The 15,270-nt window shown below is 39.8% G+C and overlaps 1 protein-coding gene across 3 annotated transcripts in view; it reads left to right on the top strand.

Annotated features, from left to right (window-relative positions):
• The window catches only part of NLRP3 (NLR family pyrin domain containing 3), an 85,172-nt gene that overhangs the window by 11,517 nt on the left and 58,385 nt on the right, over positions 1–15,270 (top strand). For all 3 annotated transcript variants that reach the window (XM_021078922.1, NM_001256770.1, XM_021078925.1), the window contains 2 exon segments: positions 8,528–8,695; positions 14,100–14,270. In XM_021078922.1, coding sequence (XP_020934581.1) covers positions 8,528–8,695; positions 14,100–14,270 — 339 coding nt within the window.

The raw sequence follows: 15,270 nt of genomic DNA, 5'->3' as shown, positions 1-15,270 counted from the left end.
ACTGAGTGAGGCCAGGGATCAAACCCACATCCTCATGGATACTAGTCAGGTTCTCTTTTTTTTTTTCTAGTGAGGCTGAGAATCTTGACCATTTAATAGAATTTTAACACATGCATATTATTGTTATAATTTACATATTTGGTCTTACGATATCTTGTTTTCTTCTTTTATTTTCTATGCTTCCTTGCTATTCTTTTTTAAAGCTTTTTAAATTACTCAAATGAATTTATCACATCTGTAGTTGTACAATGATCATCACAATCCAATTTCACAGGATTTCCATCCCATAGCCCGAGCACATCCCCCCACCCCTCAAACCGTCTCCTCTGGAGACCATAAGTATTTCAATGTCTATGAGTCAGCATCTGTTCTGCAAAGAAGTTCAGTCTGTCCTTTTTTCAGATTCCACATGTCAGTGAAAGCATTTGATGTTGGTGACTCATTGTATGGCTGACTTCACTTAGTATGACAATTTCCAAGTCCATCCATGTTGCTAAATTTGCTGGTATTTCGTTCCTTTTAATGGCTGAGTAATATTCCATTGTGTACATGTACCTCATCTTCTGGATCCACTCCTCTGTCGATGGACATTTAGGTTGTTTCCACGTCTTGGCTATTGCAAACAGTGCTGCAATGAACATCGGAGTACATGTGTCTTTGCGAATCATGGTTTTCTCTGGATAGATGCCCAGGGGTGGGAATGTTGGATCAAATGGTAGTTCTATGTTTAGTTTTCTGAGGTATCTCCATACTGTTTTCCACAGTGGCTGTACCAATTTACATTCCCACCAACAGTGTAATAGGGCTCCCTTTTCTCCACCCCCTCTCCAGCCTTTATTGTTTGTAGACTTTTGTCTTTTTTTTTTTTTTTTTTTTTTTTTTGCTATTTCTTTGGGCCGCTTCCGCGGCATATGGAGGCTCCCAGGCTGTCTAATTGGAGCTGTAGCCACAGGCCTATAACAGAGCCACAGCAACACGGGATCCGAGCCGCATCTGCAACCTACACCACAGCTCATGGCAACGCCGGATCGTTAACCCACTGAGCAAGGGCAGGGACTGAACCCACAACCTCATGGTTCCTAGTCGGATTCGTTAACCACTGCGCCACGACGGGAACTCCTGTTTGTAGACTTTTGGATGCAGGCCATTCTGGCTGGTGTGAGGTGGTACCTCATCATGGTTTTGATCGTCCTTTCTCTAATAATGAGGGATGTTGAACATCTTTTCATGTGTTTTTTGGCCATCTGTATGTCTTCTTTGGAGAACTGTCTGTTTAGATCTTCTGCTCATGTTTTGATGGGGTTGTTTGTTTTTTTGGTATGGAGCTGCAGAAGGTGTTTATAAATTTTGGAGATGAATCCCTTGTCAGTTGATTGACTTGCAAAGATTTCCTCCCATTCTGTGGGTTGTCTTTTTGTGTTGTTTAGGGTTTCCTTTGCTGTGCAGAAACGTTGAAGTTTGATCAGGTCCCATTTGTTTATTTTTGTTTTTATTGTCAATACTTCTAAGAGGTGGATCTGAGAAGATGTTGCTGTCATTTATGTCAGAGAGTGTTTGGCCTCTGTTTTTCTCTGAGAGTTTTATAGTGTCTGGTCTTCTATCTAGGTCTTTACTCCATTTGGAGTTTATTTTTGTGTGTGGCATTTGGGAGTGTTCTAATTTCATTCTTTTCTATGTGGCTGTCCATTTTTCCCAGCACCACTTATTGAGCAGGCTGTCTTTTCTCCATTGTATATTCTTGCCTCCTTTGTCAGAGAGGAGTTGGCTGCAGGTGCATGGGTTTAATTCTGGGCTTTCTATCCTGTTCCACGAATCTGTATTTCTGTCTTTGTGCCAGTACCATATGGTTTTGACGATTGTTGCTTTGTAGTATATTCTGAAGTCAGGGAGCCTGATTCTTTCAGCTCCCTTTTTCTTTCTCAGGATGTCTTTGGCTATTCTGGGTCTTTCATGCTTCCAAACAAACTTTAAAACATTTTGTTCGAGTTCTGTGAAAAATGTCCTTGGTAATTTGATAGGGATTGCTTTGAATCTGTAGAGTGCCTTAGGTAGTATGGTCATTTTGATAATATTGACTCTTCCAGTTCAAGAGTGTGGTATATCTTTCCATCTCTTTGTGTCATCTTTGATTTCTTTCATCAGTGTCTTATAGTTTTCAGAGTACAGGTCTTTTGTCTCTTTAGGTAGATTTACTTCCAGGTATTTTGTTCTGTTTAATGTGATGGTAAATGGCATTGCTTCCCTAATTTCTCTTTCTGATCTTTCATTGTTAGTATATAGAAATGCCGTTGATTTATGTGTATTAATTTTTTATCCTGTGACTTTGCCAAATTCCTGTTTGAGCTCTAAGGGTTTTCTGGTAGAGTCTTTAGGATTCTCTAGGAATAGTATCATGTCATCTGCAAATAGTGGTAGTTTTCCTTCTTCTTGTACAATTGGATTCATTTTATTTCTTTTACTTCTCTGATTGCTGTGGCCAGGACTTCCACAACTATGTAGAACAGTAGTGGTTAGAGTGGAGATCCTTGTCTTGTTCCTGATCTCGGTGGGAATTCTTTCAGCTTTTCACCATTGAGAATGGTGTTTGCTGTGGGTTTGTCATATATGGCCTTTATCATGTTGAGGTAGGTGCCCTCTATTCCCCCTTTCTGAAGGGTTTTTATTAGAAATGGGTGTTGGATTTCGTCAAAGGCTTTTTCTGCATCTGTTGAGAGGATCATATGGTTTCATTCTTTGGTTTGTTAATGTGGTGTATCACACTGATGGATTTCAGATATTGAAGAACCCTCGCATCCCTGGGATAAATCCCACTTGATCATGATGTAGAATCCTTTTAATGTATTGTTGGATGCGGTTTGCTAGTATTTTGTCAAGGATTTTTGCATCGATGTTCATCAGTGAAACTGGCTTGTAGTTTTCTTTTTTTGTGGAGTCTTTGTCTTGTTTTGGTATCTGGGTGATGGTGGCCTCATAGAATGAGTTTGTGAGTGTCCCTTCCTCTGCAATTTTTTGAAACAGTTTCAGAAGGAGAGGTGTTAGCTCTTCTCTAAATGTTTGATAGAATTCACCTGTGAAGCCCTCTGGTCCTGGACTTTTGTTTGTTGGAAGTTTTTAAATCAGAGTTCCAGTTTCAGTTCTTCTGATGGGTGCATTCATCTTTTCTATTTCATCTTGGTTTAGTCTTGGAAGATTGTACTTTTCTAAGAATTTGTCCATTTCTTCTAGGTTTTCCATTTTATGGGCATATAGTTGCATATAGTAGTCTCTTATGTCCATTGTTACTCGTCTTTTTCATTTCTAATTTTATTGATTTGAGTCCTCTCTCTTTTTTTCTTGATAAGTCTGGCTAAGGGTTTATCAATTTTGTTGATCTTTTCAAAGAACCATCTTTTGGTTTCATTGATCTTTTCTATGGTTTTCTTTCTTTCTGTTTCATTGATTTCTGCTCTGATCTTTATGATTTCTTTCCTTCTACTAACTTTAGGTCTTGTCTGTTCTTTCTTGAGCTGCTTTAGATGTAAAGTTAGCTTATTTTTTTGAGCTTTTTTCTTGTTTCCTGAAGTGGGCTCCTATTGCTATAAACTTTCCTCTTAGAACAGCTTTTGCTGCATCCCATAGGTTTTTGAGTGTCATATCTTTGTTGTCATTTGTTTCTAGGTACTTCTAAATTTCCTCTTTGATTTCTTCAGTGATCCATTGGTTGTTTAGTAGCATGTTTAGTCTCCATGTGTTTGTGTTTTTTGCAGTTTTTTTCTTATTGTTGTTGTCCAGTCGTATGTCTTTGTGGTCGGAAAAAATGCTTGATATGATTTCAATTTTCTTAAAGTTACTGAGGTTTGGTTTGTAGCCCAGGATGTGATCCATCCTAGAGAATGTTCCATGTGCACTTGAGAAGAATGTGTATTCTGCTGCTTTTTGGTGGAATGTCATATAAATATCTATTAAGTCCATCTGGTCTAATGCTTCATTCAGGGCCTGTGTTTCCTTATTGATTTCCTGTCTGGTTGATCTGTCCATTGCTGTAAGTGTGGTCTTAAAGTCCCCCACTATGATTGTGTTATTGTCAATTTGTCCTTTTTAGATAGTTATCAGTTGCCTTATATATTGTAGTGAACCTATGTTGGGAAAAGAAGATATAACAATTTTAAATATCTATGCACCCAACATAGGTTCACTGCAATATATAAGGCAACTGATAACAACCTGAAAGGACAAATTGACAATAACACAATATATTTTCTTCTTGGATTGATCTTTTGATCATTATGTAATGACATTCTTTGTCCCTTAAAATATTCATCATTTTACAGTCTATTTTGTCTGTTAAGAGTATTGCTACTCCAGCTTTCTTTTGATTCCCATTTGCATGGAATATTTTCTTCTATCCTCTCACTTTCAATTTGTATGTGTCCTTAGAAGTGAAGTGGGTCTCTTGAAGACAGCATATATATGGGTGTTGTTTTTGTATCCATTCAGCCAGTCTGTGTCTTTTGGTTGGGGCGTTGAATCCATTAACATTTAAGGTAATTATTGATATGTATGTTCTTATTGCCATTTTATTAATTGCTTTGGATTTGTTTTTGTTGCTCTTTTTTCTTCCCTTCTTCTCTTTTTCTCTTCTCTTGTGGTTTGAGGACTATCTTTAGTGTTGTATTTGAATTGATTTTTCTTTGTGTATCAATTGTAGATTTTTGGTTTGCAGTTATTCTGAAGTTTTGTTATAAGAGTCTATATGTATATGAGATTGTTTTAAGTTGTTCTCTTAATTGCAAGATAATCTCCAGTGTCCTGCATTTGTACCCTCCTCTTTCATGATTTCTGATTTTGGTGGCATGATTGTGCGTGGATGATTTCATGTCTTTACTGTATATATATCTTTATTGGAGCCTTGTCATTTGTGGTATTTTTGTTTCTGCTTGCTGTCTTTTCTCTTCTGCCTAGAGAAGTTCCTTTAGTATTTGTTGTAAAGCTGATATAGTGTTGCGGAATTCTCTCAGCTTTTGCTTATCTGTGAAGGTTTTGGTTTCTCCTTAAAATCTGAAAGAGAGTCTTGCTGGGTAAAGTAATCTTGGCTGGAGGTTTTTTCCTTTCATTATGTTAAGTATATCATGCCACTCCCTTCTGGCCTGCAGAGTTTCTGCTGAAAAAATCTGCTGATAACCTTATCCGTGTTCCCTCATTCCTTTGTTTCTTTTCCCTAGCTGCTTTCAAGATTTTCTCTTTGTCTTTAATTTTGGTCATTTTGATTAATATGTGCCTCAATGTAATCCTCCTTGGGTTTATTTTATATGGTCCTTGTTGTGTTTCCTGGAATCGAGGAGGGAAGTTTTTGGCTATTATCTCTTGGAATATGTTTTCTGTCCCCTTCTCTCACTCTTCTCCTTCTGGCACCCCTGTAATACGGATGTTGGTGCATTTAATGTTGTCCCAGAGTTCTCTGAGACTCTCTTCATTTGTTTTCAATCTTTTTTCTCTTTTCTGTTCGGCATCTGTGATTTCCACTAATCTGTCCTCCACCTTGCTTATTCATTCTTCTGCCTCCTTTATTCTCCTGTTGGCTGCTTCTAGTGAATTTTTTATTTCAGTTATTGTATTTTTCATCTCTTGTTTAAGTTTTATGTCTCGTGTCACTTTTCTCAGTGTTTCCTGTAAGTTATCCATTTTTTCCTCCAGTTTATTTCCAATGTCTTGCATCATCTTCAGCATCCACAGTCTAAAGTCTTTTTCCTGGAGGCTAAGAATCTCCTCATCACTTAGCTGATTTTCTGGGGTTTTTCCTTTCTCCCTCATCTGAGTTATAGTTCTCTGTCTTTTCATTTTTATAGGTTTTTGGCATAGTGACCTTTTTTTTGTTTTTTGTTTTTTCCTTTTCTAGGTCTGCTCCTGTGGCATATGGAGGTTCCCAGGCTAGGGGTCTAATCAGAGCTGTAGCCACCAGCCTACACCAGAGCCACAGCAACACAGGGTCTGAGACTTGTCTGCAACCTACACCACAGCTCATGGCAATGCTGGATCCTCAACCCACTGAGCAAGGCCAGGGATCGAACCTGCAACCTCATTGATCCTAGTTGGATTCATTAACCACTGTGCCATGATGGAACTGCAGGTTTTTGGCGTGGTAACATTTTACAGATAATGGAGTTGTAGCCCTTCTTACTTCTGGTGTCTGCCCTCCTTGTGGCCAAAGTTGGTATGGGGGCTTGCTGTAGGCTTCCTGATGGGAGGGACGGATGCCTGCCCACTGGCAGGTGGAGCTTATTCTAAGCCCTCTGGTGGGGCTTTGTCTCTGGATGGTATTAGAGGCAGCTGTGTGCCTGGGGGGTCTTTACGTAGCCTGTTTACTGAGGGGTGGGGCTATGATCCCACTGGATTGTTGTTTGCCCTGGGGCTTCTCAGTGTGGACTGATGGGTGAGGCCATATTTTCCCAAAATGGCCACCTCTAGAGAAAGGCATGCTGCTGAATATTCCCGAGATCTTTGCTTCCAATGTCCTTCCCTCACAACAAGCCACATTCACCCCTGTTTTCTCAGGATGTCCTCTAAGAACTGCAGTCAGGTTTGACCCCAATTCCTATGGAGACTTTGCTTTGCCCTGGGACCCAGTGCACGTGAAAGTCTGTGTGTGCCTTTTAAGAATGAGGTCTCCATTTCCCCCATTCCCGTGGAGCTCCTGAGTACAAGCCCCAGTGGTCTTCAATGCCAGGTGCTCCAGTGGCTCTTTCTCCCAGTGCCAGATGCCCACACATGGGAGTTTGATGTGGGGCTCAGAATTCTCACTCCTGTAGGTGAGTCTCTGTGATTCAGTTAGTTTCCATTCTGTGGAGCTTCCCACCCAGGAGGTATGGGGTTGTTTATATCATGTAATCACCCCTCCTACCTCTTGATGTGCCCTCTTCTTTGTCTTCTGGAGTAGGACCACTAGTCAGGTTCTTATTTTATTTTCATTTTATTGAGGCATAGTTGATATATAATATAGAAATTTCAGGTGTTGGATAAGCAATGAGATATTGCTGCATAGCACTGGGAACTGTATCTTGCCGCTTATGATGGAGCATGATGGAGGATAGCGTGAGAAAATGAAGGTATATATGTATGTGTGACTGGGTCCCTTTGCTGTACAATAGAAAATTGACAGAACTTTTTAAATCAAGTATAATGGAAAAAATGAAAATCATTTAAAAAATATAATAAAAATAAATATTAGCTAATAAGAAAAGAATAAATTTCAGGTGTGATTCATAGTGATTCAGTTTTTCAAGTTTATATTCCATTATAGTTATTACAAAGTATTGGCTATATTCCATGTTGTGTACAATACATACTTGTAGCTTATTTTATTTATTTATTTATTGGCCACACTGTGTCCTATGGAGTTTCAGCTAGGGAATCAAACCTTCATCCTGGTGCTGCAGAGATGCCACTAATTCCATTGCGCCACAGTGGGAATCTCCTTATTTATGTTACACATACACATTTTGTACCTCTTAAGTCACAATCCCTATCTTGCCCCTCTCCAATTCCCTCTCCTAAAAATTCATTAATTTTTAGCCATGCCTAAGGCAGGCAGATGTTCCTGGGCCAGGGATAAAACCTTGCCACAGCACTAATCAGAGGCCCAATAATGACAATGCAAGATCCTTAACCTGCTGAGCCACTAGGGAACTCCAATTTTTATTTTTTAATTGAAGTAGAGTTGACTTACATTGTTGTGTTAGTTTTAGATATACAGCACAGTGACTCAGTTATAAACACACATACATATAATTTTTCAATATTTTCCATAGGTTATTACACAATATTTAGTAGAGCTCCCTGTGCTATACAGTATGTGTATCTGTTAATTTCAACCTCTTCATTTATCCCTCCCCCCATGTCCTTTCCCCTTTGGTAACCACAAGTATGAGTCTCTTTTTGTTTTGTAAATAAGTTCATTTGTATCTTTTTTTTGGATTCCATATATAAGTGATATCATACGGTATTTGTCTTTCACTTATTTCACTTAGTGTAATACCTTCCTAGTCCATCCCTGTTGTTTCAAAAGACAAAATATCATTATTTTCTATGGCTGAATAATATTCTGTATGTGCGTCTATAAATTTACATATATATATCATCATATATCATATGTATCATATTTATGATATATATACTTATATAGTTTATATCACATCATGTATCTGAGATATTATATATATATATATAATCTCACATCTTCTTTATCCATTCATCCTGGGCTCTTCTATCATAAGGTTTGAAAAAATAATTATATATATATATATATAAAATCTCACATCTTCTTTATCCATTCATCCTGGGCTCTTCTATCATAAGGTTTGCAAAATATTCTTATCAAGTCTTCTCTGGTCATTTTCATTCCTCAGTGCACAGTCTTTGGTTCTGTGACTCATTTCTTAATTTCTGGAAGGCCTTTGAACTGATGTCAGCCACCCCTGGTCCCTAGTTTCAGCTTGATATTTTTAGAGATTGACTTTGTTTTCTCTCATTTTTTCTTCCTTCCAATCTCTAGATTGGTGAACTATCTCACTTCCAGCTTTTGTAGTGGCATCTTCTCAGTCCTGAGCAATAACTGGAATCTCACTGAATTGAACCTCAGTGGTAACAGCCTGGGAGACCCAGGGATGAAGGTGTTATGTGAAACGCTCCAGCAACCTGGCTGTAACATTCGAAGATTATGGTAAGAACCCACATGTTTGTGTGTGTGTGTGTGTGTGTGCATGCGTGTGCGTGTGTGTGTGTGTGTGTGGTGTGTGTGTGTGTGGTGTGTGTGTGTGTGTGTGTGTGTGTGTGTGTGTGAGAAAGAGAGAGAGAACCAGATTAGTGGTTTATTAGTTTTCCAAGGCTGCCATAACAAAGTATCACATACTGGGAGCCTTAAACAAACAAACAAAATTTTCTCACAGTCCTGGAACCTAGAAGTCCAATATGAAGTTGTCAACAGGGTTGGTTTCTCCTGGGACCTCTCTCCTTGGCTTGTAGATGGCTATACTCTCCCTGTGTCTTCACACAGTCTCTCTCTCTTTCTCTCTCTGTGTCTGATCTCCTCTTCTTCAAGGGCACCAGTCAGATTGGATTAAGACCTGCCCTAATGACCTCATTTTAACATAATTACCTTTTTAAAGCCCTCTCTCCAAACACAGTCACATTCTGAGGTTCTAGCTTTTGAGACTTCAACATGAAATTTTGGGCAGGCGGACACAATTCGGTCTATAACAAGTGGAAAGTAAAATGGATTGGAGGCCAGTTGTTTAGGAAATTTCATATGGGGAAGAATAAAGGGGAACCAAAAATCAGTCATTTGTTGATGGTATGAAAGAGCATGACTTTGAGTATCTTCCATTTCTTCATCAACCATGCTTATAGATAAGAACTGAAGCATTTCATCATTTACAGCACAACTACCTGGGTTGAAAGCCGTCAAAATATTTTGTATAGATTAAAATTTCACAGGGAATCTCCTGTAGATTTATTAATAAAGTGCTTGCTTTGAGCCTGAACTGTGATTTAGACTCACATACCCTGAGTTAAGCACACAATTGCATGGGCCATCCCTCTAGCCCTCCTCCATCACATATCTGCACTTTTTTTTTTTTTGGCCACATTGGTGACAAGCTCCTAAGCCACTGCCATGAAATGCCAGATTCTTAGCCCACTGCACCATAGGAGAACTCCACATATCTGTACTTTTGATGAGCTACACAGCCAATATTAAAGCCCACCACTCCAGGATGTTTTCATACCTTCCTCTCTTACTTATCACAACCACCCCATCACCAGCCTTATTAATTTTACCTAATATGCAGGCTGTTGTCCATTTTTCCTTATCCTCACTCCATTGCTGTCCATGATCCTTAGACTCCTTAATCAATATAAATTCATAAGAGGAATTCAGGCAAGTCCTTATTGGCATTTGTGTTACAGCATGAGGAAGTGAAAACAGGTAACAGGTGCCCTTACTTGCTCCCCAAGGTGGAGTGAGTTGGTGGCTTAAATGGAGTGAGAATAGGGGCTAGAGGTGTGGCTTTGGTGGTCTGCTCACACTTTTGGTGGTGTTATGTGCAAGGATCGTGCACAGTACTCTGGAACTTCAGGAATGGCAGTTGGAGTTTTAACATTTTATATCTTATTGTTTATAATTTGATTAACTATGCATGCATGCAATTATTTTTATTCCCTTGTAGTTTCTTTGTATTCTGTTGCTCAAGGAGATGTTTGTTCAGGTATAAGCATTACAGTAAAGCGTCCCAGGTCCTGGGTTCCAGCCTATCTCAACTTTACCAGTCCAGGTCCAACAACCACCATTGTTTGTCTGGATATTGCATTTGCCTCCAAGACCATCAGCTTCTTATGACGGGATTCATGTTTGTCTACAATTGTCTCTGTAATGTCTGGGCAAGCTTCCTACCACATGTTAATGCTCAGAAATACATACTGAATTAATGTTGACCCTTTGGTTTACTTTTGCCACCCACCCAAATATTTTCTGTAGAGAAAAAAGAGGGTTATTTATTTATTTAAGTTTTATTGAAGTATGATTAATTTACAAAGTAGACAGATGGTTATTTAGAAAATTATACTTTGACCATACCATTTCCTTGCTTAAGTGCTTTTTCTTTGCTCCTTTGATAAATTATAAAATCTTGCCTTCAAGGCTCTGACAGGTTTTGACACTTAACCTGCCCTCTCCACTTTTATCCCATGTCACTCTCCCCATCTCCTCTGTTGTATTCTGTATGCTTTTTCTTATTTGTGTGTGTATCTATTATAGATTTTTGGTTTGCAGTTACCATGAAGTTTTGATATAGGGGTCTGTATATATACAAAATTGTTTTAAGTTGGTGACTCTTAATTGCAGGTGCATCTCCAGTGTCCTATATTTGTACTCTATTTTTCTCATGATTTCTGGATTTGGTAGCATGTTTGTTGGTGGATGATTTCCTACCTTTACTATATGTATGTCTTTCCTGATGAGCCTTGTCATTGGCAATATTTTTGTTTCTAGTTATGAACTTTCCTTTTCCATCTAGACAAGTTCCTTTAGTATTTGTTGTAAAGCTGGTTTAGTAGTGCTGAATTATCTTAGCTTTTGCTTGTCTGTAAAGCTTTTGATTTCTCCTTCAAATCTGAATGAAAGCCTTGCTGGGTAGAGTAATCTTGGTTGGAGGTTTTTTTTCCTTTCATCACTTTAATTATATCATATCACTCTCTTTTGGTCTGCAGAGTTTCTGCTGAAAAAACAGTTAATGACCTTATCAGGGTTCCCTTGTATATTATTTGTTTCTTTTCCCTAGCTGCTTTCAATAGTTTGTCTTTGTTTTTAACTTTGGTCAGTTTGATTAATATGCATCTCGGGGTGTTCCTCCTTGGGTTTATTTTATATGGTACTCATTGTGCTTCCTGGATTTGAGTGAGTGGTTCCTTTCCCATGTTAGGGAAGTTTTCAGCTATTATTCAATTATTTTCTCTGGCCCTTTCTCTCTCTTCTCCTTCTGGCACCCCTATATTGTGGATGTTGGTGCATTTAACATTGTCCCAGAGTCATCTTAGACTGTTTTCATTTCTTTTCAATCTTTTTTCTCTTTTCTGTTCTTCATCTGTGATTTCTACTAGTCTATTTTCCACCTTGCTTATTTGTTCTTCTGCCTCCTGTATTCTGCTGTTTGTTGCTTCTAATGAATTTTTTTATTTCAGATATTGTATTTTGCATCTCTTCTTGCTTGTTTTAAATCTTGTATTTCTTTGCTCAGTGTTTGTTGTAAATTATAAATCTTTGCCTCTAGTTTATTTCAAATGTCTTGCATCATTTTCACTATCATCAGTCTAAAGTCTTTTTCCTGGAGGCTGATGATCTCCAGAGCACTTATTTATTTTTCTGTTTTTTTTTCCTGTTCCCTTATCTGAATCATAAATCTCTGACTTTTCATTTTGTATGGATTTTTGGTGTGGTTTCCTTTTTGTAGACAATAGGGTTATAGCCTCTCTTGGTTCTGATGTCTGACCCCCTTGTGGCTGAAGTTGGTATAGGGGCTTGCTGCAGGATTCCTGATGGGAAGGACTGTTTCTTGCCCTCTGGCAGGTGGGGCTGATTCTTATCCATCTAGTGGGTGGGACTTTGTGTGAAATTATAGGTGGCTATGTTCCTAGGGGTGTCTTTAGGCAGGCTATTTGCTGATGGGTGGGACTGTGTTCCTACCCAGATTATTATTTGGCATGGGGCTTCTCAGCCTGATGGGTGGGGCCAGATTTTTCAAAAGTGACTAGGTCTAGAGGAGCACATGCTGATGATTATTCCTGAGGCCTTTACCTCCAATGGATTTCCCTCACAACGAGCCACAGTCACTGCCTGTTTTCCCAGGAGATCCTCTAAGAACCACAGTCATATTTGACCCAGATTCCTATGGAGTCTCTTCTTTGCCCTGGGACCCAGTGCACATGAAAACCTGTGTGCACCTTTCAAGAATGGAATCTCTGTTTCCCCCAGTCCTGTGGAGCTCCTGCACACAAGCCCTGCTGGCCCTCAACACCAAATGCTGCAGGGGCTCCTCCTCCCAGTACCAGATCCCTGGGCATGGGAACCTGATATGGGGCTCAGAACTCTCACTCAAGTGGGTGAGTCTCTGTGATATAGCTACTTTCCAGTCTGTAGGCCTCCCATCTGGTGGGCATGGGGTTGCTTATATTGTGAAATTGCCCCTCCTACCATCTTGATGTGGCCTCCTCTTTGTCTTCTGGAGCAGGATATCTTTTTTTGATAGTTTGCAGTTTGGTTGATGGTTGTTCAGCAGTTGTTTGTAATTTTGTTGCTTTTATGAGAGAAGGTGAGCTCCAGTACTTCTACTCTGCCATCTTCCCCTCGTCTCCTCTGTGGGTGCCCCTATGTGATTCTAGAAAGTGAGATACAAACAGGGAGACATACGTAGGAATGAGATGCTTTTCAGATATATAAAGACATTGTCATCCATTTGCTTTTATTTGGTGTGGAAATCGAGGCAGAAAGGTGATTCAACAAAGTTCTGGGATATTTGAATTATTATCCTGGAAATGGGCTAGTGTATTGTTGTTGCTTCTCTCTCTCTCTCTCTCTCTCTCTCTCTCTCTCTCTCTCTCTCTCTTTCGTCCTTTTAGGGACGCATCCACAGAATATGGAGGTTCCCAGGCTAGGGGTCAAATTGGAGCTGCAGCTGTAGGCCTACACCACAGCCACAGCAAAGCAGGGTCCAAGCTGCATCTTTGACCTACGCTACAGCTCACAGCAATGCTGGATCCTTAACCCACTGAGCGAGGCCAGGGATCAAACCTGTGGCCTCATGGATGCTAGTCAGATTTGTTTCTGCTGAGCCATGAAGGGAACTCCTGTTGCTTCTCTTATAGAGACTAATTCCTTTTGTTGGTGGTGATGGTGATGGCAATGATATGTGTGCATGTATAAAGCAAATCAAGACTCAGAGCTGCTTGCTCCTTCAGTATGGATGGAGGGCTTGGATTAAATCAAGCAGAATAACAAAGAGAAGAGGTAGATGGGTATAACCCTGGAGAAAACAGCATTCTTCTGAGGGAGTTTCACCTGTTAGGAATATGTGGTAAAGAGATAGAATCCATAGGTTTACCATTCTTTTCATTTATGAAACAGGAACATGCTATTTATACGTTTGAGAGTTGACCATTATTTACAGAGGGAGTTCACTGACTAGTTCTTGCTAGCTGTTGGTCTCAGACTGAGCTAGTGAGCTGAGAGCTAACTTCCTGACATGCCTTGAGCTGTAGTCAGTAGTTCTGATGAGATGATACTTTTTTCTTCACCACACCTGCATCATATGGAAGTTCCTGGGCCATGGATCTAATTTGAGTCACAGCTGTGACCTACACTATAGCTGGGCAACATGGGATCCTTAACCCACTTCACCACAGCAGGACCTCCAAGATGATATTTTCTTTCAAGAAAACTTAGTTATAGCTTTCTCTTTGTAACATGAGAACACAAGTGCCTCTGCCTGGTGCTTGAAAACTAGCATTGACCAGAAGTCAGTGACAGCAAAGCAGCCCATGTTCAGAGGTTTTCTGTTTCTGTGCTTGTTATAAAGGTTGGGACAGTGTTGCCTGTCCCATCAGTGCTGCTTCAACATCTCCTCTGTCCTGAGCAACAACCAGAAGTTGGTGGAACTGGATCTGAGCCACAATGCCCTGGGAGACTTTGGGATCAGACTTCTGTGTGTGGGACTGAGGCATCTATTCTGCAAGCTAAAGAAGCTCTGGTGAGTCTGAACTAACTTCCTTCATGATGCGTGAACCATGGCTTCAACTATTCATGATGGATTCTAGAGGGTTAGCATTTTAGTGTGAGAATGGCCTTAGCTGCTTAGAGGATTCTGTATTTATCTCTGGGTGTTTGTCAATAATTAATTCAGTGAGTGCTTCTTGTGGGAAAAGCCCCTTACTGAGCCCTAGAGAGAAACTAAAACCATCAAAAGTATCATGCTTGCCTGTAAGTTATTTACAATATAGCTTGGAAAATAAAACCAATATATTGCATTGCTTTAGAAGAGTTTTGGAGCTTCATGCCAAGGCCTTGGTCCACACTGAATAGGAAAAACAGTGCTAGACCAATGCAGACACTTGGCATTCCATGCAGCTCTTTGATGTATGCTTCTGGGGGTACTTGAATTTTGAAGAAGAAAAGAAAGCCTTTGAAAATGGTAGAGCTGAGTCACACCCTTTAAGAATGGGTATTATGAAAAAAACAAAGCAAAAAACAGGATTTTATATTAAGTAAAATAAACCAGATGAAAAGGGCAAGCACTATATGATTACCCTTTTATAAAGTACCTAAAATAGACAAATTCTAGAGACAGGAAATAGAATGGTGGTTTTTAGGGGCCCCGGGGAGGAGAATTGGGAGTTATTGTTTAATAGGTAAAAATTTTCAGTGTGGGTTCCCTTCATGACTCAGAAGTTAACAAACCCAACTAGGATCCATGATGAGGGTTCGATCCCTGGCCTTGCTTAGTGGGTTAAGGATCCAGTGTTGCTGTGAGCTGTGGTGTAGGTCACAGATGTGGCTTGGATCCCACATTGCTGTGGCTGTGGTGTAGGCTGGCAGCTGTAGCTCTGATTGGACCCCTAGCCTGGGAACTTACATATGCCACTGGTGCAGCCCTAAAAAGCAAAAAAAAAAAAAAAGTTTCAGTTTGGGAAGATGAAAAGATTTCTGGAGATTGGCAGTGGTGATAGTTGAACAATGACATAAAAATACTT

This window comes from Sus scrofa, chromosome 2 (genome assembly GCF_000003025.6).
Source record: "Sus scrofa isolate TJ Tabasco breed Duroc chromosome 2, Sscrofa11.1, whole genome shotgun sequence".
NCBI classification, from domain to species: domain Eukaryota; kingdom Metazoa; phylum Chordata; class Mammalia; order Artiodactyla; family Suidae; genus Sus; species Sus scrofa.
The sequence above is the reverse complement of the archived record's forward strand: the minus strand, read 5'-3'. Positions and strand labels throughout refer to the sequence as shown.